Below are 27287 nucleotides of genomic sequence, written 5' to 3' on the forward strand. Positions count from 1 at the left end.
GTACCAGTGTATCAAGCTTTGCTCGGTATGGTACAGTGCAGGCATACCGCTTGGTACATGTATATGTATATAATATAAAAATATAAAAAATCAATATATAAAAATATAAAATTCAAATTAAAAAAAGGAGGCATATGCTGCCTCGAGGGCGTTGCCCCCTTTTCTTCTCCTCGTGTCAGACAAAGAGAAGAACGCGGTCTTCTCCTCATCTGATGCATTTAGTAAAGACGTCAAAGGTCGTAGACGTTAAGGCCTTCAGCAAAGAACGCGGTGAAAGCCGCAGGCATCTCCGGTAGTCGGCGAAAAACGCGGCGAAGAAGAAGCCGAGCTGCCACCTCTCCATTACCTCCTAAATCGGGATCATCGAGAGAGGGCCGCATCGAATCGAGAAGCGTTGAGGTTCTCCCGATTCTCTCTCTTCTTTTCCCTCTTCTTTGAGCACCTTCTCTCTCTTCTCCCTCGATGCTTCTTCTTCCCTCGTCATAGCCAGGCTGCAGCCAAGCTGATACCACCCAGTAGCAGGCAACGACAATTGAAATCGACCGTTACTGACCTGTTTTCGGTGGTATCAGTCGAAATATCGATCGTTACCACCTGATACAACCTCGTATCATCCAATAAAGGGCTAGATCAATGGTATAGCCTAGTAGCTGGCGATCCGCGTATTGGTCTGCTAGCAGACCGGTACATACCGCCCGGTACGAGCGGTATCATTCGGTATTGTAATCCTTGCAAGTAAAAGAGGAGCACAAAGACATAAAAGAACCACCATATCAACATTCCGAGTTAAAAGAGAGAATCGCTAGCCAGTTATTCTATAATAACATAAGCTTTGGAATTTTTTAATTTACATGGTATAGTATAGCAGGAAATTAAACAGCAACATTCGAAGTTGTCTACATGGATCCCCTTCAATGATATTCTATATACTGAAAAGAAAGATTATTGGCGTGATTGTTTAAAGCTCCAGCAAACAAGAGACATAATCTCTTTGTACATTATTTCTAGTATTTCTACCCAAGACCCTTTTCTCCTTTAACTTCTCCTGGTTATGGCACCTTTAGTTGCTGACTTGCTATTGCTAATTTATGCACCAAATAATCTTCATCAAAAGTGTCTAAAGCAAGTTATGTAGTTTCGAATAATGCCACTCATACCGGGCGGTACGTACCGGTCCGTTAGCCGACCGGTACACAGACCGCCTGTTACCGGATGGTATAGGTATATATATATATATTTTTTTTTTCTTTTCTTTTTTTTTAAAGGCAACGTCGCCTTTTATAAAAATATTTTATATATAAAAAATTCTTTTATATATAAATAATATATATATATAAATGAGGCGACATCACCGAATTATATATATATATATATATATATATATATATATAAACCAAGCGGTATACCGAATGGTATACCGCTCGATATACTGTATCGTACCACACCGAGCGAATGTCGAAATGCTGGTACGGTACGATATTTCAAACCTTGGTCTAAAGAATATAAGACAATTTCACTAATACTGTAAATCAATCCGATCCCGAACTTATCCTCAAGGCGATAAGTTCTCCGGTCTTATCTAGTACTATTACATATAAAAAAAAGCTTATGCAAACATGTGTGAATAAGTCAAGCTCATATTCCACAAAAATATTAAATTAATATATACAATCATTTTTTTAGCCACTTGGGATTGGCAATACAGATTTTATTCACAAATTAGATCGTTCAAAGACAATATCATCATGAAGTCCAAAGGCCACCATGTCCTTTTTTAATAATTTATTAATCAAGCATTAAGATGATAATTTTTTCTGTTCTGGAACTCTAATGTGAAAACTGCAGCATAGATTGATTTTCTTTAGGTTTTTGGCATATATGCCCCATCAAAGAAGGTCTATTTGCATATATATACCCAAAGGGGCTTCTTGTAAAATCAAATATAAGCAACACAGCAGCAGTACTTAATTCTAAAGGGGCTTCTTGTAAAATCAAATATAAGCAACACAGCAGCAGTACTTAATTCTAAAGGGGCTTCTTGTAAAATCAAATATAAGCGGCACTGCAGCAGTACTTAATTCTAACGGGGCTTCTTGTAAAATCAAATATAAGCAGCACTGCAGCAGCACTGCAGCAGTACTTAATTCTAAATGGGATTCTTGTAAAGTTATAGAGGAAGCCAGTGCCATAAGACTTCCATCATGAAGGAATATGAAAAGGTCAATATGCAGACAACCTACCTACATGTGAAGTGATTTTTGAATCCATGATACTGTGCCATTGTGGAGTAACTCCAATATAAAATACTAAATATAGTAATCAAGCTACATGAGAAAAAGATGCACAATATGTACACAGAAAGAAAGAAGATGTATTAATTGTCTGCAGTAAAACCTTTCATTTTGTGCAACCCGTAATAATGGTGCATCTACCCATCTCTGAAACTTAAGAAAAAACATATGCAGAATGAGCATTAGTGAAGGATCTAGCTCAATCTTCTTGCCAAGCAGTTCACCAAACCTTGGAATATACCCCCAAGCATATATAGCATCTGTAATCTGCATAAATAAAATAAAATTTCCATGTCAAGGGATGATAGAGAAATCTTAAATATAATCATTAGGGGGAATTAAACTGGAATATTCCTGAATAAAATTTCTCAAAGATTTTCCAATTTGGCAAAGGTTGTCTCAGTACTCAAGACATACCCAAATCATCAGCACATAGCAGCTTAAGCTGCTATTTTGACAAAATTACTCAACTATTCATATCCATTTATGGGTGATCAATTACAAATATAAAATTTGAAGCCCAGTAACAGTTTGAAGTCCATCGAAATTTTAAGTTAATCTGCTGCAAGCACAAAAAATCAATTTATCATTTAACAGGAAATTATAATCACAGCAGATAATGGAATGTGAATATGAAATTGAAAAAAATGAAAATTGTGAAAGCCATGGAACGTGCACTTTAGTTCTTTTGATTGCTTGATAGTCTAGTTAGCTAGTACACTCGAGAGATGCCTTAACTCTGGTATTATTATCATATAAAAAGTAAATTGTGTCATAGAGACATATCATAATACCTAACAAGAGAGTTGCAAATCAACACCAAACCCAACAATTATAAAGTTGTTATTTATATCTGAATTATTTGGTCTATGTGCCTCACTAAAAATTTTACTAGTATTGTCTGCCTTTGAAAATAGTTTCCGTTCAGAATCCCAAGCTCAAATCATCCCAGCCAGCATAGAGCAGTATGTTCAAAATAGGCAATACATGCATGGAGCATTTGGTTCTGAGTTATACTTTGTGGCTAAAGGTTAAAGATCAGTTACAAAGATGGCAATGCAAGGTACACACACAACCTTCATTTCTTAATCAATAATTTAAATTAATTGTACTGACAGGTAAATGCTGACCCAAACGCCAAACAGGTATAAGGTACAACCATAGCAGAGTAATTCAAATATAGAAATATTTTTATATTTTCTAACCCATCCTGTAAGAATGTATGGTATCTGTTAGGGACTGGTCTTTAAATCCTTACATAAACTACCTAGAAATTTGGGTGAATATATTATGGTATCAGGCCAACCAGCTTTCTCAATGAGTTAATTATTATATTATCTGTGACAGTATTGCCACTTTCAGTAAATAAGGAATCTTTCAAGAGGTTGATCAGTAAGATCCATAGTTGCATCCCCTCTTTAAAAGAAATATTTCTTAGCATTCTGGTTATCACATAGCATTCCAATCTCACCATCTTGTTGGAAGAAGATTGATAGCATATGCCAATCTTTTTATTAAAAAGACGAGAAACTTTTATAAAATAATTAATTGTGGAGTTCCTAATAATGGTTTGTCATGACATTTGTTGCTCGGTGCATTACAGCTGTCAATGGGCAGTGAGGTTACAAGAATGTCTAGTTTATCATACAAGGAGATGGTTCATCTTGCTTTTCGTTTCTTCCACACTGCATGGTTGTTAAGAACTAAACCATAAACCCTTCTTTGTGTCAGAAAAACTTTGGCACTATCAACCATACATCGGAGAAAAAAAAAGTTCTGATATTACTACACAAAATATTTCTGGGAGTAAGAATAATTAAGGCTAAATCTTATTGGCCAAATCTTAAACTAAATTATAGAATAGTACCACAGAAAATGTAGAAAGAGCATCATTGTCCAAATTAAGAGTTTTAATCATATCTTGCAAGTACTTCTGCAACTCTGACAAATGCTGCTTACTTTGTACATTTTCTTCAATCTGAAATGTTAACAAAAAGAAAAAAAACAGTTACAAACCCACTCTAAGAATAAAACCATCACTAAAATAAAAAATTAACTGAAAATAAACTTGAGTAACTGATATCTTTCTCTGTTAATTGTATATCTATATGTGTCTCTCAGATAGTAACATAAGCAAAGATAGAAAGAAAAGGATAAGCAAAAACTGTAATATACTTGTGCATACGATAAACAACAACAAAAGTTTAGATGAGAGAATAAACAAGCTGCACAATGAAAAGCTATATGACAATTACACTGTTAAAGAAACATTAGGTACCTCTTTTATGCACTAGCACAGGAGTTTTCACCTCAATCAAAGTTATTAGCTTCTTTTCTGGCTCAACTTCTAGGCCTCAGCAACAGTTTGCTATAAAGGTCTTTAGACTGACCCACTGACTTTAAAGAAATTGAGGCATTTTTCCTCAAGAAAAAATAAAAAGCCTAATACATATATATACCAAAGTAACTCAACATTCCTTTCCTTATAACAAGCAAGGGGTATGGACTGTTACCCAGGAAAAACTAGTTGGACCAGTTGGTAGATGTCTAATCACAAAAGCCTCATCTAGTAGAGAGGTTTCATAGGGATTTTCGATGAAATAGTGGAATTTTGGCCACACATCCTCAAAATCACATCCAGAAAGTTCCACTCTCAGAACCCACTCTCAATATCCCATTATCCAAATCCTTCCCTCCAAATCCAAAGCCAAGTTCCCTATGGAACTTCCCACCCTATTAATAACCCAGGTTTTTGGTTCCAAGCGGTACCCATGGAACTTCCAAAACCTAGAATTTATAAATTTTCACGCATAATTCCCATAATTGAAATCCCCCGATAAAAACAAAAAAAATTTCCTTGTTAAAAACTTGGAGAAATATCTGTTTTTGAGTTTGGATTCCTACTTGTAACTCTTTGCAAAAACCACGGAAATTTTATACCCAACAAAATAGGGCCTTAGAAATTTCTTGCTGGCTAACAACAGTAAGACAAAATTCTTCTTACATCGTAAGTAAAAGAATGTCAACAGAAAAAAGGTATTCTCTAAGCTGTGTCATGCCCTATCTGCTTAAGTAAAGGATTCAAATGTCTAAAAATTCTTGGTGAAATTCATCACAAGATTGAGCATTTTCAACCACTCTTCTAACTTCTAGGTTCTATCACCAACCACCTCCTCTCAATTATAACCTTTTATGTTGCCCCCATGTTCTCCATCTCCCCTATTCTACCACCCAAATCTATCAACCCAACTAAACATGTTTCAATCCACTACCCATCACACACCATCCCCCTTACCATCCTTACCTCTTCCAACACCATCTTCATCATCTACCTCCCTATCAAAGTCTCAATTCCCTCCCACCCTACGAAACAAGGGTTCAGAAATGGGATACTGAAATGATAAAATACAAATACTAAAATGTATCAAGTCTTGTGATTATAATACACAATATAACATGATGTAACAATAAAATCTATCTTCTGAAAATGTATTATTATCCATGACAAATTTCGACATTGCACTTATCATCACGAATAATCAAATAAGTAACTAGCATCCTACTTATCCATCATGAAAATTATTTTTAGAAACATAGTTATTTAGAAATATAGAGAACATAGCAAGAATTTGATAACTGAGTGAGATCATTAGATAAATTTAACTGATCATAATTTAACAATTAATACAAATGACATAAAATAATATCATCTAGAATTTGAAGTTGAATATTTAAATAATTCTCCCAAAAGTATTTGAAAAATATCTATTAAAGTATTTGTAAATCATCCACTAACTACCTTAAATTATTAATTCCTTTCAAAAACTTTTTAACACTTTCAAGGAAGTATTCTACATGTTTGTAAAACTAAGAAATATTGTCAAGTATCATATCTAAAATATATCATATAAAGATACGACAAGCAATATGAAGTGTTCATTTTCCATAACCTCTCACTGGGATACTCTCATCAGACTGCTTATGCCACTACTTCCACAAGTACCTGCAAGTAGCAAACCCAATCACCACCAGCCATCTAGTCTTCTTTATTGACCTATGTAACAACATATACAACACCAAATATTACAAACATGGGAGTAATACCATGCCTAGAGATCCCCATTAAGGCGTTACAATGGTGTAAGGCCTCAGACAACAAGCAGATACCCTATTCCTAGGCATATTGATTGACACATAATATATCAGCATGAACGTCGCACAGGAACATGTAATGCTGCAATTTTGTGCTACGCTACTTGTCACTTCTATTTTTGTGCTCCTCAACATAGCTAATTTCACTAATTTAAGGACCTTTCATTGCTTAAATTTGTCATCAGCATCAACATTCAAGGATGGAAGAAGACTAATTTGGCCAGCAATGTTGGCATCATCGCCAGCAATGTCAATGAGCAATGCAGCCCTAGGAGCTGGTTGGCCTTAGGGATTGCTTCAGTGGCTTATAGGGCTCATACTTCCCAAGTCAGCTGCTTATGCCCTTCATGGGATTGTGTTACCTCATAGAGGAGAATTTTACTGGCTTGGGAGATGAATTTAACAGTCAAGGTTGCTGATTCCTATTTACCTTAGGATTCGAGTAAGGTGTGATCTTCAACTTCCTCTCTTAGTCTAGCAGGGTTTCCAAATATGGAACAGCCCTAAACTAAAACCAGAGAAAACCAAAACTCTTGTAATTACCACAGAAAGACAGGTTGAATCACCATCTAACGATAGATATTACCCCTTCTTGACCAAATTAGTGGTCATAAAGTGTCCATCCGCAAAGATACAACCTCTTCATAACCTCGTAGGGTCCTGTAAGGATGTGCAAAAGAGAGAACAATTAGTGGAAGCATTAACTCAGCATCCCACAAACAAATATCTCAGCAAACACTTGATGCGAACCTGCTTTTTCCTCACACTTCTAAAGCACTCGAGTATTGCAACCCCTTGTGCTAAGTTAGCTATCGTGATTCACCTTCTCTGATCTTATCACCATCAAACTTCCGAAACACAGGAAGCATTGCTCAAAAAGAGAAAAATTTTGACTTGGCTAGAGCAACTCTCCACTTATTTTGGTCATCCCTGGGATTGCACCACCTTTTTTAATGTTTTGGCCACCTACTTTAATAAGAAAAGTGTACAACATTGCATGTTGCCTACTTTGTTCCATAGTCAAGCACCATTGTATCGAACCAAAGTCACCCACTTTAAACCAGTGATTTAAAAAGTGTTAGACGCCAAAAAACGCCAAGGTCCAAAAATGCCCAAGGCGTTAGGCGCTTGCCCAAGCGAAACAAGGTGCTAAAATATAAAAATATATAATATAATTAATAAATATAATTATTTAAATAAAAATATTATATTAAACTAAGAAAATCTTGCAAAATCACAATATCACATTAACAAAAGTCTCAAAATTCAAAACAATAACAATAATTTCAAATAAATAAAAATTAACAGTATTAAAATCAAAATAATATATTATTAATCTAATAAATAAAAAATATTGTTACTAGTATATTGTTAATATACAGTTAACAGTATACTATCGAGTCGATGTGACAACAGCGGCGAGCAACGACAATGGCAGCGGCGAGCAGCGATAGTGGCAGCGGTGAGTAGCGACAGTGGCAGTGGCAGCGAAGAGCAGCAACAGTGGAGAGAGGCAACGGCAAAGGAGAGGAAATGCCAGTGGCAGAATCGCGAGCAGGGTTAAGGTTTGGGAAGTCACGAGAGGGATGTTGGGAGGCTGATATCGATGCTTTAGTTGGTTCGATTAAACCAACTAAGGCACCGAGGTCGCGTGGTTTAACCCAGACGCTCGCCCGAGCCCAGGCGTCGGGCGCTTCAGGCGAGCGCCCAAGTAGCACCTCTTTGAAGCGTGTAGCTTGGACATGAAGCGAGGTGCTCAGGCCTCGCCTCTCCTCGACCGAGCGCCTAGGCAAGCACTTGAGAGCCTATTGAAATCACTTTTTTAAGCCATCTTGATGAGAAGCCCTTCAACACTAATTTTATGAAGTTCCCTAGTCATTAACCTTTTGCCTTGCGTTGGTACATGAAGTTTGTCACTACATTCTCCACCTCCTAGGCCCCTTTTCATGACTATGCGCTCTCCCTCCATAAGGGGAGGGATCGATTGTCATATAGAAGTCCCGCCTACTACTCGTTGCCTTGCGTCCACATCGTTTTTCTTCCCAATTGGCAAATCCACCACTATGGCATTATGGCACTACTCCGAGTCTACCTCCATTCTGAATAATGCCTTATTTTGAATAGCTAAGATGGGGAACCACCTAAAATATAGCCGACGCCAAAAACTTCACATGAGATGTCAGCCAAGGAAAAGAGGAATAGTCTAACATTATCATTCTAACTTTTTTGCTTATTTAATCGAGTCCTAGCATTTTCGTCTATAGAAAAATGCTCGTAGACCTTTAGGCAAGCCTATCTCCTTTCATCTTCCTTATTGCAACAACATATTTCTCTCTTTCCCCAAATTCTCTCGTCTCTCTCCCCTCCATTCTTCCTTCTAGATGATATGACCTTCCCTAAAAAAATAGCTTATCAGGTAGGAAAGCGATAGAAGCAAGGTATTATCAATTGGAGCAGTTGAACAATATCTATTTAAAAGAACAATAGGGAAGAGAGAGACTAGAGAAATTTTTTTTTTTCCTTCTACAAAAAAAAGTAATATCTTTGTAAACAACCAGATTAAAAGGACTATGTTTCCTTCTAAAGATAAAAGAAGTAAAACCTTTGTCAACCAGATTAGAAGGACTAGATTCTCTTTACAGGATATAGTTAGATGCAGATACATGTCGGTAAGTATGAATTATATTGCAAAGTAAAGAGTTTATTTTACTCAGTTCACATGATCACCATCTAAGGTGAACAAAATCTCACTTGGTGGAATTTTTCAATGTCCTTCAGTGTAGATATCATCCGATAGATTATCCTGCCTGAACTTCCAGCTCTTCTGTGGTCCAACAAGCAAACCTGCCCTAAGAAAAACATAATTAGATTATGATAAATTTTAAGCAGATTATCATGAGATGAAAACATAAATGTAAATTTCATTCCTGCTTGACATTAGACAAAGTTTTCCATGACAGTGTGGAAGGAAAAACAATGGTCATTGGTGTATGAGATCAAGGGTTTTCGCTGAATAAGAAAAGGAGGATTGATACAAGGAAAGAAATTTAAAAGTACACTCATAGGTAAATCATTCTAGTGTTTGGTTTGGACACACTTTTCTCCCCCAAAAGATCATTTAATTAACATCTCTAAGTAGTAGAAAGTAGCAAGTTGGTTTACTTGATACATTTATGATTTAACAATATTGACTAATATGGTCATATTTTAACCAAACATACAATTATTAATTAACAATTTATTGATTCCTGATTGACTTACAAACACTAAATAAATGTCACTGCTTCCAATGTAGGATTAATTACCCTGAGTACTAAACACAATAGATAAGCCAATGTAGTATTAAATACCTTAATACAACATCAGATACAGAGATATAGAAAATGCCTCTAATAATTAGTCATCTATAAACAGCAAAATAAAGTATCTAATTTTTTTGTCAATTAGTTGCCCTGTTCTTACATTTCCTAGAAATAGACAAGCAAATCATAGACAGTGATATCACTAACCTCCTGTGACAGCTTTCCAAACCAGTCCTTCAGACTTTCATTCTTAGTTTTGCATGGTGAAGCCTAAAACACATCAAAAACCAATACCCATTTAATAAATGTAAGACGTAGTGCATGTTGAGCACAACTAAGAAGCAATGGATCATAGTGCTAGAGGAAATCACAATTCATAATAACAATGGATGCTAGAGGAAATAACTAGTACTCAATAACAATGGATCGTAATGTCCTAATTATTTGTGTGGCTACATAAAGCATAAAATGTTGGCAAGCCAAACACTCTACAGATTAATAGAAATATAAAATTAATCAGGAAAATTGTATATTTGAGGATATATAAAACCGATGACCAGAATACTTGCAAAATTAGCATTGCAAGGAACAAAAGTTAGAGCCAGAACAGACCACAAATAGTCATCACTACAGTCAGCCATTAGATATTTAATAAAAACAGCTTCACAAATAAAGAACTTTGTATAAAGGCTGCATATTTTTATTCAAAAAAGTATGAACACTATAGATCAATGTTAGCTCTATGATCTTCTCAAATGAATCAAATTGTACATAGTTATAAGATGACATTAATAACACTTGGCTGAATTTACATACTCATTACTCAACGTGAAAACATAACTATGGATAATTTACTCCGCCAGGCAGAACCAAAATGCACAAAGTCAAGATAACCTTTATTTTATTAACATATGAGGCTACCAGTTCAGGTTAAATGAGCAAAGAATGTAAGTTAATCTCATTTGGATCCTTATGATCTACACTGCATAATTAGCAGCCTGAATTATTAAGAACATAATCAGTTATAAAAGTATGAAAATCATATGATATAAAAAATTGCATAATCTTGTAACCAGTTCAACTATTTATTGCTTAATAAAATAAGACTAATACAAATGCATTGGCAAGGATATCAGAATTAGGCTTTGTCTATATGTTTTGTCTCCCAACAGCTTGTTATACCACTTACTTTTTAGGGACAAAGGTGGAAAGATGCTGAGTTATCTCATTAACAGGGTTTTGAATACCGGTCCGTACCGGCATACCGAGCTCTGCTCAGTATGGTATGTACCAGTATGCAAGGTCTTCAATTTCGAATAATACCGCTCGCTACCGGACGGTATTTTTTTTTTACTTATATATATATATATATATATATATATAAAGGCAACTCGGCGACGTCGCCTCATTTTTGTGCGACACACGTGGGGAGAAGAGAGGTGACGTCACTGAGGCAATGTCGCAGATTTTTTTTTTTACTTTTATATATAAATATATATATATATATATATATATATAAACAGAGGCGATGTCGCAGATTTTTTTTTACTTTTATATATATATATATATATATAGAGAGAGAGAGAGAGAGGCGGCGGCGTCGAGGCGATATTGCCCCGCCTTGTCACGGACTTAATTGGAATTGCCCAAGCCGTGAGGCACCTTTGCGGCAAAGATGCAAACTTAACTTGATTTGCCTAAGTCACGAAGCACCCTTGTGCCAGCTTCTCGGACTTAGCTAGGATTGCCTAAGTCGTGACGCACCCTTGCGATATGTGTCCGCAAAGGGTCAGTCAATTTGCAACCTCACTCAGGTCTCAAAGGACCTGTAAAAGAGAAAGTTGATTAGTTCGAAAACGAACGACGGACAAGTCCCGACATCTCGCGAAAAGGGAAGCTTTGCAAGCAATTCAACGAACACCTTGCGTGCATAAGAGAAAAGAGGGGAAGGAGGAAAACAAGGACTTTAGAAGGTAGAATGAATAGTTGCAAGTCCACAAGCAACTGCTCACCGAGTGCCGGGCGTGAAGGCAAGTTCCCGTCAAGTTAACGTGCGAACTTGTGAAGATTTTTTAACGTCCGACAATATATCGAAGCCCCATCCAGCCCTATGCCACCCGGGGGGTTCTAGGGTGTTGAGATGGCTGACGTTTTGCGTGCAGCTGCGGCTTGCAGAAAACAAGCTATGGCATGCGAAAACGAAGCCATTTTAGGGCAGTTCGGCTTGGCACGTCGAGCAGTCACACTGCAGCGCTGCAACTTGTTCGGACATGCATTTTTACAAGCAAAAACACACAAAACCAAGGCAAAACAAGCAATCATGTCTCTGTACAAGCATGCAAAAGTGACAAATGGTTCGTTGAACGAAGTTGTTGCAGGTGCACGACGACCGTTCGTGACAGCCTGGGGAGAAGAGAGGCGACGTCGCAGATTTTTTTTTTTACTTTTATATATAAATAAATATATATATATACAAATATATATATATATATATATTTATATTTATATTTATATTTATATGTAAGATATATATATATATATATATATATATATATATATATATATATATATCTTCACCTACCGATGGTACACCCTAAAACCTTAAAAATATCTCCACCTACCATGTCAGGACATACCTATTGGTACACCTTAGTAATAGTCGAAATCTGGGGTGATATTGATCGGTATGCCTCGGAACCAGTCAAAACACTAGTATCACCCGATAGAGGGTAGTCCGCATACCAATATCCTCTCGGATCGGTACATACCACCCGTAACAAGCGATACATATCGAAATTGAAAACCTTGCTCATTAAGATAGTGAAATGAGCAACAAGGTTTTATGACTTATCATAGTTTGCTAAATTGGGTATTATCGTTCACTCCAAGATCGTTGGCTAATAAATCAAGTATTGGACAATAAAATGAAAAGACATTCTTTAGCATCTGAAACTTTATAAAGTTGATGTTCATGAAATGCCTATTCCCAGGCAGCAGTTTACCATATGCAACTCTAGTTTAAAGTTGCCTCATAATGTGACTGTTCGTCAAAGGAAGAATTTGGTTTTCCCCACTATGCTCCTGCTGGTTATGTGCCAGCACAATATGCCACACATTGCACAAGCCAAAAACTGTCAAAAGGGCTTGTCACACAATACGGCACCCACCATATAATTATTACATGGGCCAGGCTGGAATGCCCTAAAATTGAAATCAAAGTTGCATCTCTCTGGATATTAAAAACTACAATGGACCTACCATCTATAATTTATCCCTTTAAAACTTGGAAATGTCTGCTGACCAACTCCCTACCTGATATCAAACTTCATTGTTCAGAATCTCATATAAAGAGAATTCTGGAGAACAGCACAGCACACTAGCTGACCAGCAAGGCCAATCAGCCTGTATAAGTATTCAATCTTGGTGGTTCCACTGAAAAAGAATGTAGACAAAGAGATGTGTATGATTACAGGATTGCAGAAGTATGGTTGTTTTCTTTTGGACAGAATTGCAAGTCAAAGCTCAGCCACAACAAAATCCCTTCAAAAATTTTATCAAGAAGCAATTCGATGGAAATGACCTCAATAAACAGTTGAATTGTATGAAAATGCTAGTATTTACCCAAGATCCAGAGCAGTGGCCAGATAGTTCTTCAATACATTCAGAAGCACCATGTTTCTTTTCATTCCACAAAGCTTCCTTGTTCTCTAGAAGCTCTACAATAAGTTCTTTCACCTTGAACTCCAACTATTTTAACAAAATTGAACAGTATCATAAGACAGATGAACTGCATTAAGAAACAGCTAACAAAGGGAATGTCTCAGGAAAACATAGTACTTGGGAGGTCTTCAATAGCAGTACTAATAGACAGTCTTCATCCACTTGCTCTGATATCCCTACAGAGGTAACTATTTCCCGGAATTTTCTCTCGATGCTCTACAAGATAACAAATATTACAATAAGTCAGGAGTTATGAAAGAGTTATTTCAAGTTTAACTGCAACAAGTAAAAATAAAGATGTCAAAATATCATTAAGTTAGTTGCAAGCATAAACAAGAACAAAGGCATGTGTATATATAATCTGACTAGATGCTCACAATTCTATGAAGCAAAAGCCAGCGCAAAGCAACATTGCAATTTCTGACCAGTGAAAGCAAGTTCTGAAATCTATCCAAGACATAATCTTTGGTTAAAACCGAACCAGTGAGTACCAAATCTATCTTGGACAGTAGATGTCTAACCTGCCAAACACATATAATCAGTTCCAACGAATATGGTGCAAAGGGATAAAGTTAGCATGATAATTTACATCAAGACTGAGGGCTTTGTTAAAGTTCAATAGCCAATAAATGCTGTTACATCAATTTGTCACTGTCAAATGCACAACATAGTACCATCTGCTAGAGTTTAATATATATTTAGCCCTTTTCCTAATTGCCTAAGATTCTTGGATTTGGGATAACCTAATCCAAATCTTTATCATAGTACCAAAGCAGGTTTGAGTTTTAATCTTGTATCCGCTCCTCTTTAATTAGCCCAGTGTTTAATTGATATTTGTGCAATGTTCATTCCTCAACTGAACTCATTTAGGCTTCCACCACAAACCTAGGTTCAATTGGACATGTCAAGCCTAATCCGGATCAGATGTGAGAGGGGCAGTTTAGAATTTAATATATATTAGGCCTTTCCTTTAAGCTTTTGAGGTTTAACCCAATCCAAATCTTTTATCACCATTGTTCTCAATTGTTCAAGATGGACAAATTAAAAGATGCTAGATCTCACATATGCAAAGCACGTGGGAAAAATCAAGCATGGGTGTCATGTCCAATATTACTGAAGAGTTTCATGAACACAGATAGATAATGTAAAAAATCATAATCAAAATAAGCATACAAAACACAAAAACTCTACTGTGTGGCCCACTGCATGAGAGTTTCTGTGACTGAACCTTGATAACCTCTTTACCCTGACATCAAGGTACAGCTTCAAACAACAAATATAAAGATGTGATTTTCCTAAGAATTTTTTAAATGGTTAAAACGGGATATACTAAAAAATTTTTAAATCATGAGAAGATGTTCCTCATGAAGAACCATCTATCTTAGAAGCCATTCCCAAAGCACACAATGAATGACCAGCAAAGGATTCCTTAAAATTTCCCAGAAACATGAAAAGTATGTTCCTCACAAAGAACCATCTATCTTGGAAGTCATTTCCAAGAAAAAAAATCAGCAACCTGTAAGTGTCCTGAGCTACATTTTACTATCTTCTATTATAAAAAAAAGAAACTCCACTCGTTAATATATGTTAATACATATATTTTTACCTTTGACTGCACATGCATTGCACTGACTGCCATGATGTCTCCTCAGAATAAATCAAGTCTAGATTATATTTTTACTGGGCCTTTCTAGCACTGTCCTTATGTCCCTCTGCTCCTTGCTGTGTCATTACCTCTGACCCAGACAATCATTAAAAATATTAAGAAAAACCAATTGTTAAATTCTTTGTGATATTATCTTAACAAAATAGTGAAAACTGACCCAAAAAATCATCAAAAAAATTGAAAAAATTACAAATTTCAATTGCTAGAGTTGGAACTAGACAAGGACTTTAATCGAAGACTAAAGAGATCTATATAAAACAATTTGTCTAATAAACCAAATTATTTAATTGCATATTGCTAATCACATGAGCTCAATATTTTGCTGTTCTATGATTCTACCATGATATGACGTACATCACTTACATATATATAGCACAAAGTGATGTAGAATCTTTGCCCAAAAGCTTCTGAATGGTGATAATCTATTATCTTGACCCAAATGCATTCACTTTCATGTTCAGTATTCAGTAACCCAATTTTTATCATGTGTGTTCCACCATTTATCTTGGTAGTATATGTATGAAAGGTGTAATATTCACCTCTAAAGAAGGCTCCACGTGGCAACCCAATTAGCAGAAAAAGACAAAAAAGCCAAACCACCAAATATGCCACATCTGCAACACCCTAATAGAAAATATTTATCAGATATTTTCTGTTCGCAATGTATATTTTCCCTACCCATATGTGATTAGGAGGGACCAGCTATACAGGGTGATCAGGGACACAATTATCAAGGTTAGATCTCTCTCTAGCTTTACCCTCGAGCCAACTTGAGTGTTAGAGGAACCACATCATGAACCCCACCCGACATTGATCTTGGTGTATGCCGACATCACCTTGGGAACTCGCAAGCACTTTGAGCAGAATGCAAGTTGGACCCGAACCAAGTCATGCTAGGTGCTGTGGCACCATGCTGATAAAAGACTGGCATATGTGAAAATAAAGAATAGGCATGTCCTAGTTGTTATCAATGCTATAGTATAGGTGAAGAACAAAATTGTTTGCACATGCAAGGGGCTTGGTGACCAGATTATGCTTCTTGATTACTACCATTGATAATCCATTTGAGAATTCTAGACTTAAATATGAACAAAAAAAATCCCAACAAATTACAACAACAACGGAGTAAATTCCCTACTATTTAGGGTCAGCTACATGAATCTTTTGGAACCAAATTCGTAAAGAGTCATATCTTTAACTAAGTTAGGAGGATTTAAATTTTTACTTATAATTTATATTAAAGCCTTTAGGTTTCCCTCTAACTCTCCTCGTCTCCTCATTCCAATAGTCCTCATACAACTAATAGTAACCATTTCACATCTTTTGACTATCATATGTATAGATTTATATCTATGTCATCTTAAACGATTGTCTTTCATTTTATTCTCCCTCGAAGTAACATTTAATTGTTCACGAATGAAAATAATTTTTTCTGACTTCCTTATTGATTCCATACATCCACCTCAACATCTCATCCTAGCAACATAATTTTTTTTTTTTTTTGTTCCTTAACTATCCAATACTCAATTTCATAAAACATAGGATCAAATATTTACCTTATAAAAAAAAAATTAATCTCAAAGATGCCCGATAATTACATAAGACATGTGCTTCATCATTTTAACCATCATGTTTTTATCATGAATAAAATTTTCATCAATCATCCTTTAAACTTTACTTGCTTGAACATTTTATCATTCTTAATTATATCATTCTATCTCATAGATTCAGTTTTAATCCTACTTAATCTAAAACTTTTAGTTTCCAAGGATTATCACCAAAACTCAAGTTCAGAGTTAATTCCATTTAAAACCTCATTAAGATAATATCATTAACAAATAACATCCATCAAGGAAGCAGAACCCATAAATGACTAGTATGTTCGCAAATTATCAATGTGAAAAAGTTACGTAGGTACCTATGCGCAAGGACTGCAATTTTGTGTGGATTGGTCATGCCGATCTTTGGCCAGTCCAGTACATACCAATTTGTATCGGTGTATTAACTCATGGTACACCGAAACATGTCAACAATTCCAAAAATACCCAAAAAAACTCTGAAAATACATGAAAATTAAGAAAAACCTAAATTAGGGTATTTTAATTAGAACTAAATTGCAAATTTAGTTCTATTTCAATAAAAAATATTCAAATAAGGGATAGCGGATTTATCTTTTTTAGACATTGATGAGCAGCTTTGCGACACGTTCCCGACAATTCTTCCGTTAATATTGAACGATAGTGAGAATTTGTGAGAAAGAGAAAGTGATTGAGTAAGAAAGAGTATTAGAAGATGTGAGATTGAAATATGGTGAGAGAGGAGGGAGGAATAGGTTAAATAGACATTCAAATGGGTCTAATGATCAAATTGATCATTTGAACAATTCAATCTAAGCCCTTGATTAATTTCGGTCGAAACCAACCATTACCAATCAGCACAAGATGGTAACAATCAAATTTTGACCATTTCACCTGATACACCCCCCCAACTGCTATATTGCCCAGTACAGGGCAATCTGCATTCCTATCAACTCTTAGACCAGTATGTACCGCTCGTATCATACAGTTTTAGGCAATACATCAAACCATACTTAGATGTAGTTTCATACTAATAGGAAACTCACTAGACAAAAACTCTTATAACTCTAACAATAGTGACTATATTATCATGCATATACTTTAGGAACTTTATTATAAATCTTCTTGAACTTATCATAATAAATATCTACGAAGTCTATCATAGGTCGTCTCTAGATCAAGAAAAACCATCTGAATTTCTTTCTATTTATTTCTATACTTTTTCGTTATTTATCTTAATAAATGAATTTTTTTTTTGTTGATCTTCGAAGCATAAAATCAAATTAATTCTTAGAGATATTTATTTTAAATCCTCTCTACTTAGAACCAAGGTTTGTCGTACTACGGTATACCACCCGATATGGGCGGTACGAGTTGGTCCAATGAGAGACCAGTATGCAGACCACCCTATATTGGGTGGTATATGCTAAAAGGCTCTATATAGCCTAATATGGGCTTGTACCACTTAGTAATAGTCGAAATCTAACCGTTACCGACCTATACCAATCGGTAACAATCAGATTTCAACCGTTACTGACGAACGGCTCAGATATGACCCTTTCCAATGGTTAGATCCATTTGATAGGGTTTTTAAACCCTTTCCTCCCCCTCTTTCATCCTCTTTCTCAATCTCTTTTTCACTCACTTATTTCTCTTATTCTCACATTTTCACTCTCTTAAAACTTCACAAAGCTGCAATTTGTGGATTGGATCAAACTTGGGAGACTAATTAAGGAGGATTAATATCTAAGTTAGAGGAAGAACTCTCTAATCAAAGGTATATAGACAACTTCTCAATCGCATTCAACAACTCACTCAATTCAAAGACATGATAATGACATAGATAGAAATACCTCAACCGACAATAGTGATGATGCCAGGGAGTCAATGGTCCCATCTATACAAATTGAGGGTGGTACATGGACCAAGGATTAGTATTTTATGCCTGCCACCCGAGATTTAAATCTTATTGATCTTCATAATCCATAAAATATTAAGATTATCCTCATCTAAGTTCCAAGCCGCTTCCTTTCCATCCTATTCTTAAATTCTTATATTATTATCTCTAAAATTTCACTATCTAGTCATAGTAAATCTTTTATTATATTTTTCTTCTTCCATTTTTTCTACAACAAATATGTAATATCATAAACCTATTTTGATTTGTTAAGATTTCACCAAGCATAACTTTACAATTCTTACATGTTAACTTTGAACTACAGTTATGACCACTCTTATGATTAATCAAATGTTCATAATTCTCTTCTTAAACTGAGTATTAACGATTATGAAATCATACAAAATGGAAAATTCTAAAATCATACCACCTTCTTCATTCCTCTCTACATAACCAAAGCCCTATGCAACCCTTTATATTCACTATATGTTTTTCTTATATAACCATTTAAGTCTCCTCTAATTATAAATTTTTCAGTTATGGGTATTTTTTGAATGATATTGTTTAAGGTTTTCTAAGATTCTCTTTTAATTAGATCATCTAGTCCAACTTGAGAGGTATAAAGCACTTATAACATTCAAAACCTCCTCTCATAGAATAACTTTTATAAATATAATTCTATATCCATATAGTTTATTATTTAGAACATTATTGTTAATATTCTTATATACAATGATTCTTACACCATTTCTATGTTTAATTTTTCCCTTATATCAAATTTTAAATCCAGCACTATCAAACTCTTTATTTTTCTCCTTTCCACTTGGTCTCTTGTAAACAAATAACATGTAGTCTTCTTCTATTCATAATGTTTAGCCCTCAAAAGTCCCAATAAATTAATATCTCGAAAGTTAAAAACAAGAAAATCATAAGAGATAGTGTAACAAAAAATAAAAGCACTAGAAACACTCCAAAGTAGTTTAGATGAACATACTTTAAAAACATGGATAACAAGCTAGATCAACAACTATAGACTTAATTAATACCAATGGTACAAAGAAGCTAATGTGTACCACAACCAATTATTTGTTTTTCTTTTAGTAAGACAAAATGTGGACAAGACCACTTAAAACAAGGGTTCCAATATATATAACATTATAACAATTAAAGACCTCAACCAAAAAGGCTAACCATAAGCTATTTCTTAGGTTCCTCAACCCCACATGATCACCCAAGACCTTTGCCATGCAGGAAACAAGTTTCCAAGATGTTCAACACAAAAGAGATAAGCACAAATTACAAATGAAATAGCAATTCTATTTAAATGTTTACCAAAAAATCAACAGCATCATTTGGCAATGGAAGGCCATCAAGTTAGTACGAAACTCCAAATAACTCCAAGGACACGTCAGTTTAGATGGCATGTGACTTTTTAATTTCTTCACATAGAATTAATGGCAATAATTTAAAATAAAGTTATCTTCAGCATAAATATATATATATATATACATATATAAATATATACACATTTATACACATGTATACATGTATATATATATACATATTTATACACATGTATACATGTATATATACATATATATATACATGTATACATGTATATATATACATATAATATATATATATATACATATATATTAGTAATGAAAAGGAAGAAAAAATTATCTTTAGCATCAAGAATGAACTCAGTTATGATATCTGGGTGATGTGAAAAAAGTTGTCCACAGCCAACACGTACTCACATGTATTCTTTCTCAGAACTTGAGTCAAAATTGCACATGTACCTGACTGCAATGATTATGGCAGCGGTCACGTATTAATGTTGGAGAATGACAAGAGGATATTGACAATTTCGCTTCTTTATATGCTTCCCATGATGCAAGCAGATCTACCGCATAATGTAAAAATATAGGTACAACCCAGTGATCTTTGAAAAACCGATCAACAATCTCTCGCATAACAAAACCATCATGCAAAAACTCAGTTGAATAAAGCAGTAGAATGTACAAACATCTGGCCTGTAATGACAATGCCACAGTACGATGTTGTGGATCTGGATAGTGGCGTGCTTGATCGTACAAGTCATCACTCCGCAGACGAGATATGATAGCATCAACAACCAATTTGGGAAAAGGAAACTTAGCCAAGATATCTTCAGGCTTCTCTATAAGAATCATTGCTGATCTTAAAGAAAGTGAGCTAACATCCAAGATTGTGTCAGATATAGGTCGGTGTGCACGACAAAATGAGCAGATCTGCTTTATGTTCGGGTAATCAAAACAGCGAGTATAGCGTAAATATGCCACAAGAATTTTCTCTCTCAAGAAGCCACCCATTCGGTGCTCAACCAATAATAGAAGGCATCCAAAGAGTTGTATGGACTCTGCCAGCAACTGCCTGCCACATTCATCATCGAGTACTCTATCTAGAGTACATTGCACATACAAGCCTTCCTGTATGAAAAACACATATACTTGATAGCCTTAGGGAAGAATAGAAGAGAAATCAAAACATAATAAGCATTCTAAGTTCAAAATATATTTGTTTAAAGGAAAACAGTTAAATACAAGTCCAAGTAGCAAATTTATATCTCAAGTTCTAGCACATGATTATCTTATTAATTTGTAAGTGGTACCACCAAACAAAGAAAATTCTGAGAGATAATTAAAAGTTTGCTACGATGATCATCTATAAAATCCTTTGGTTAAATGTTGTATTTCACTAGATTGTTCTGATAATTCACAAGAACAACCCAATCCTTCACAAGAGACCTAGAAGTAGTGGGTTTTTTTCCCCTTAACTAGATAGCATCATCCTTAAAAAGACAACAATGTAGCAAGATCATGTTAAGGCTCCTTAGTCTCTATAATGGCAGAAGCCTCATGCAATGGGCCATTTTTTTAAATAATATCATTATTATCATGCTGCATATCAGACGCCAAAGATTGGACCTATCATCTTATACAGTAAGCACCTTAAATCAAGTGATTGAGGCTGAATAACTCAATCATAACTCTTCCATAAAGCCATATGAGTCAAACCTTTAAAAGACAACCTATCCCAACAGCAAAATGTTGAGCCAAGTTCAGAGAGATTGAATATTTTGTCAAATGTATCACAATGCCATCACTAACATCAAACGGCAAGATGTACCATCAAAATAGAGCTCCTAAAATGTAAAATATATCAAATGCTAGGTTTCTTTAGGTACAATCATGATGAACTTTCAGAAAGCCAAGTGATATACACAAGTTCAAATATACATCTCTGAACATGTGTATTTCTGTATGTTCTTTTGTGGTGAGTAGCAACAGAAATAGCATAAGCAGCACACACCCACCCACGCACACACATATAAACCAGTAAGGACTTGCACTCACAACATTTCTTGAGTGCCTTCAGTTATGTTTGAAGATCTTCAAGACATTCGTAACCAACCAAGGAGATGCTAGGATGAATTTACTATAAAGAACAATATACCCTGTTGTCTTGCAGAGATAGAAAAAGTGGAAGCAAACAGTAGTAAAGAACTACACTGAATAACCAGTACTAATCCCGCATTGATTTCTATCTAGTTGTACAAACCCAGAGTACATGATATTAAGTTTTAAGTTTGAGGAACATGTCGAATCAAAGATGTGACACGAGAAGAATTGGGTTGGTGTATAGGAAGACTAGATGGGTTGACTAATATTAACCTAGACTTAAGCAGTTTGGAACGATGGTTTAAGCTCATCAAGTTTATAGGTCAATTATCTAATCAAATTGGGTCATGACAAAAGAACAACAAATTAGGAAAAGAGGAAAACAATAATAGTTTCACACCTTCTTCTATTTAAAAAGCCACATGACACTAAAAGGTTGACACAGTACAGTAGGTATGGAACAGTGTTGTGCGATCGTCCAACAGCACAAACACAATAGGTAACCTTGTCTTGCATGGAAAACATCATGTGTGCTACTTTCCTTTGAGACATTACATATGTCATTATAAGCATCTCTCAAAAGATCAAAAGAAATATAAAGATGGCGAAAATCAAAAACATTTTTCAAGCCCCATATATTTGGTAATTTAGAAGCTTCAATCATGTCAGAAGCTAAAATTAACATGATGAAATTATTCACCAGGTACAGTAATATTTAAAAGAAACAACTGAATAAATGTCAGTCATTGCTTCCAATAACAAATTGAAATTATAAGATTAAACTGTGAAAATTTTCTGTATGATGAAATCATTAGAAGTACTATATACGTTTTGTAATACTAAGCAACAAGAGTTTTGGTATTAATCAATTAGTGATATGACTTTACCTGCAGCTCATTTAGGTACTTAAGGAGCTCCATATGGTATACAACAGCACCATTGGCCAAAAGAAAGAATCTATGCATGAAAGTAGAACAAGATTCACGGAGTTGGTCTTCAAGTGCTTCCAGTCTAATGTTTCCTTCGATCCTTGTCTCAAACATACTAGGAGAGTCAAAGTACCTTAAAAGCAAGAATATAAAAGAATGAAGCCAAAAACAATTACAGATCAAATGAATTTATTTATCAAATTGGAGTTGTAAGAAAAGGATAGTTTGGCTTATTAGAAGAAAAAAAATTGGATCCAAACTGTACAAAAAAATTCTTGTTCTGCATGAGCACACACCCACATTGAAGGCAATAACAGGAAGATAGATTCTATGTTTCAAAAACGTTTCCAAATATAGATCTTCTTATAGTACATCAAAGTTCCATCCAGTCCGTGCAGATGCCAACAGACTATAATTATAACCAACATGCAACAATCTATTTTATGTCTCCTTAAGCAGCAGGCAACTATCGATTCACAATGGTTGACAAGAACCAAAAAAGGGAAAATAAATGCCTTCCTCCCCCTAGTAAAATCAGCATGCTACAATTTCCCCATCCAAATGTGTAAATTTTCACTAGCATCCATAAAAATATCCTATGAATCTCCTCCAAATCCGAAAATCCATTCTCCATGAACAAAAAAAAGGAATAAAGATGTTATGTCGCCTAGGTTACTATTTATAAGCCTATGTTATTCTCATGTGAGAGAAGCAGAGATGTCTTGATTATCAATGTCATTGCATCTAACAAGTTAAGCCAGTAGATGAGTCCATGAGACATGATATTACTAATATTCTTAACACTCCCCCTTACGTGTAGGTGGCAATTGCCTCAACCCAACGTGTGAAACTTGAATTAATTACATGGCCTGTGTTTCAACACAATACAATCCACTTAGATATCAACTTAAATGTTTAATCGCTTCACTCGCCCTAAAAGCTGAAACTAGTAAATAAGACATGATCTGACTTGTATTCTTAACACTCCTCTCATGACACCGGTTGACAGATGGTTGAAACTGAAGACGTGAAACTTGAATTGATCAGTGACATATTTTTTAATGCATAACTTGGATATGTTTTCGGACATAGGACCTTCCACTCTGATATCATCTTAATTTTTTTTGTCAATGTCATTGCATCTAAAAGCTCAAGTCAGTAGATGAAACATGATTTGAATTATATAATCTGTAGGTCACCATAGTTCCTATGAGATCAGGAGAATACTTTACGCCAACAAGTCCTGCCAAATCCTTAGTAAGGCGAAAGGATCGAATGCTAGGTGTCTGATCGGCAACAAGAACTCAATTAAGGTTTCGGAGGTGGACGCACCTGAGATCAAAGAGAACGGATTCGAAGTGGCGGTTGAGGAACTCGGGGGGGACGCGATCGGAAAGGCAGAGGAGCTCAGAGATTAGGGTTTCGGCTCTGCTACAGAACTGGAGGAGATCCGGCAATGAGGCGGCGCCTCCGCCAACTCCCTCTTCGTCGCTGTCATCGTCCCTCTTGGACCGAGGACGGTGGCTTTTGGAGGACGACGCCATTTTCTCACCGGTTCGCTCCCCCCAGTCCCAAGGAAGAAGAGGAGACTAACGGAGGCCAAACGAACCACAATAGCAGTACATCGGTAGCGCGTTATTTTAAGCGCAACGGCCGTTATTTACGGGCGTTGCACGCGATCGACATTCGGCGGTGTCCGACAAGTGTTGATACCCAACTGACCGAGTTCGGGTCGAATCGAGTACAAATTTGACCCGGACCCACCAAACAAACCTACAATAGGAAAATAACAAACCATTGCCCAAACAAGTTGACGGGACCATCTCAGCTTCGTGGGCATCTCAACGTCAAATCCAGTTTTCTTTTTTTTACGTTTGAGGTTCTATTTAACTTTAAGATAAATTAAAGTTCTAATTAGATTATTATGACCAATAATACATTTATATTAGCGAGAGACCTCCTAAAGATTATAATAACATTACAGATAAATCTGTGTAGTGAGGTGCTTCCTATTCAAAAGATATATACTATATTTTTTTATCTATATATTTAATTCAATCTTGATATTAAAATATTTTAATTATAATTTTTTATTTATAATTAGTATCACAATCATATCATTAAAATCTAAATGATCATAGATTAAAAAGTACTAAATATGTTTATATGTTTATGTTTAAATCTATCCATGTTTTCTTATCATCGTCCGTGTCTATGTTTTCTTATCCATGTTTTCTTAAGAAAGGGTGTTTCGATGCTTAAACTATCCGACAACTTAAAAACAGTACTCGGCCGTGTGCATTTTACGAGTATTCGGATTATGCCGATCTTCCCTCCGTTTGCCTATTCGCATGGAGATTTCCTAGTACTCGCAAGTGGAATCTGAGGTGCTGCCCAGCTTTGGTCAGCGGTCTGCCATCGGCAGCTTGCTGTCGGCAGCTATGCAGCGGAGGGCGGCGACTTGCAGTTGTGGTCGCTGGGCCTATAGCGAGGAGCGGCTGTGTTAGGCAGCAATGCAGCTGCGTAGGGCGACGGTGCTGCTGCGATCGACGGCTGCAAGCTCTGGTCCCGCCGTGGGGAGCGGCTGCGTTGGGCTGCAATGCTGCTACTTACGGTGGCGGCGCTGCTGTGATCGGCGGCTGCGTGAGATCGACGGACCCGAAGGAACATCGCAGCGTAGTGACGCGACGGAGGCGGTCGCACAGTGGCCACACACAGGCGGAGTGAATCGCGGCGACAGGAAGGATTACCGCAGACAACGACTCACGGCATTGGTTGGACGCAGCCGGACGGCTGCTGTTGGCACCGCGGCCGAGTATTGTGTCGTTCGGCAACGGACTGTATATCGCAGACGGCGTCAACATTTGGGGATGTGGCCTGGCGCTATTGGTTCAACAGACTGTGACTGACGAAAGCGGGCAGCGTTAGGTTGTGTAGCGTTGGTTGGGCGCAGGCGGACGGAGACAACAAGCCACAAGCGGCGACATGGGCTAATGTGGCGTGGTGATGTTGGGCGATCGTGCTTCACAGCAGCGCGTGGGTGGTGCATTGTCGGTTAGCTAGTCACCAGGAAAGGTGGCAGCGGTGGGGAGGTCGCGCGCAGCGTGGGAGGTCGCGCAGCGTGGTGCATTGGCTTAATTTGGTCAAAATCAATTTTGCCCTTAAAGCTGCCCGAAAAGCAATTTTGACTAGATTTAGATCTCGGTCAACCATGACCAAACCTCCATATTTGACCAGTCCTATTTAATTTTGAATTTTGACTCGATCTGAACCTTCTTTTTATCAGCATAATTTTGATTGATTTAATTAATTAAGTTAATTGTTGGGCTCAATTTGGGTTGTTTAATTTTGGGATGCCTAATTCATTATGACTCAAGATGTCTAATTAAATAATATCGATTGATCCAATTTAAGATCCTTTATAGAATTAAAAAAGAATATCATAATAAAATTCGATAAATAATTTTATCAAAATTGTCAGGAAAAGTAAACTATAGATATTTTGGTTTTTACACTTGACAAGAATTATTATTGATCAAATTTAATTCGTTTGACATTTGGTTTTTCAAATTTAATTGCTTTTGATATTTAAGTTTTAATTATTGTTTTAAAATTTATGTAATTATTAAATACACAAGCATGAGAGAAAAATTATAAAATTATATTTATTTTCACATGAAAGAATGAATTTTATTTTGTCTTAACTACTACACTTACATGACTATGATAATTAAAGTTTATGTTTAATTATTATTATATTTTTTTGAACACGTTTAGTTAAGTGAGTATTAATAGAAATTTTAATGAATATTATTTATAGATTATATCCATAAATTTTATTTGATTAGTAGTTGCCAAAGTTAACTATAAACTTATGAGATATAAATTATAATAAATATTTTATTATTTATAAAATATTTAAAATATATCTTATATTCTTATATTGGTCTAATAATAGTCAAAGTGATCTAGAATAATAAATTTATAAAATTATATTAAGAAATTAGTCTTAAATAATATAAAAAATAATACTCATAAAAATATATAATTAAAATATTTAGATACTTTAAAAAATATATTTTTTCAATAATTATGTTATGGGGATAGAATAATAATATTTAGGATATACTTGCAATGATGATATTGGACCTTCGTAAATCTTGAGTAAATATTATATATGTCAATATTTCACGAAATAGAAATGATATCAATAGTTTATTTTTTAACTCAAAATATTAATATTATATTATTTTATTATTATAGTGATACTTCATTGTATTAGTTTCTAATATCCCCATATATTTTTGATA

At 35.5% G+C, this 27287-nt stretch overlaps 1 protein-coding gene across 3 annotated transcripts in view; it reads right to left on the reverse strand.

Annotated features, from left to right (window-relative positions):
• Positions 1 to 24612, reverse strand: part of LOC135612647 (uncharacterized) — a 67737-nt gene extending 43125 nt beyond the window's left edge. For 2 of the 3 annotated variants that reach the window (XM_065109188.1, XM_065109187.1), the window contains exons 1-10: positions 24310 to 24611; positions 22936 to 23110; positions 20408 to 21076; positions 13843 to 13986; positions 13583 to 13681; positions 13367 to 13492; positions 9953 to 10015; positions 9195 to 9287; positions 4159 to 4269; positions 2395 to 2558 (exon numbers count right to left, since the gene is read on the reverse strand). In XM_065109188.1, coding sequence (XP_064965260.1) covers positions 2395 to 2558; positions 4159 to 4269; positions 9195 to 9287; positions 9953 to 10015; positions 13367 to 13492; positions 13583 to 13681; positions 13843 to 13986; positions 20408 to 21076; positions 22936 to 23110; positions 24310 to 24521 — 1856 coding nt within the window. In that variant the 5' untranslated portion in view covers positions 24522 to 24611. Of the gene's footprint in view, positions 1 to 2394; positions 2559 to 4158; positions 4270 to 9194; positions 9288 to 9952; positions 10016 to 13366; positions 13493 to 13582; positions 13682 to 13842; positions 13987 to 20407; positions 21077 to 22935; positions 23111 to 24309 lie in introns of all 3 variants that reach the window. The other variant, XM_065109189.1, reaches the window with a different exon arrangement.
• Between the last annotated feature and the right edge of the window lie 2675 nt (positions 24613 to 27287).

The sequence above is a fragment of the Musa acuminata genome, chromosome BXJ2-5 (genome assembly GCF_036884655.1).
Source record: "Musa acuminata AAA Group cultivar baxijiao chromosome BXJ2-5, Cavendish_Baxijiao_AAA, whole genome shotgun sequence".
Taxonomy (NCBI): domain Eukaryota; kingdom Viridiplantae; phylum Streptophyta; class Magnoliopsida; order Zingiberales; family Musaceae; genus Musa; species Musa acuminata.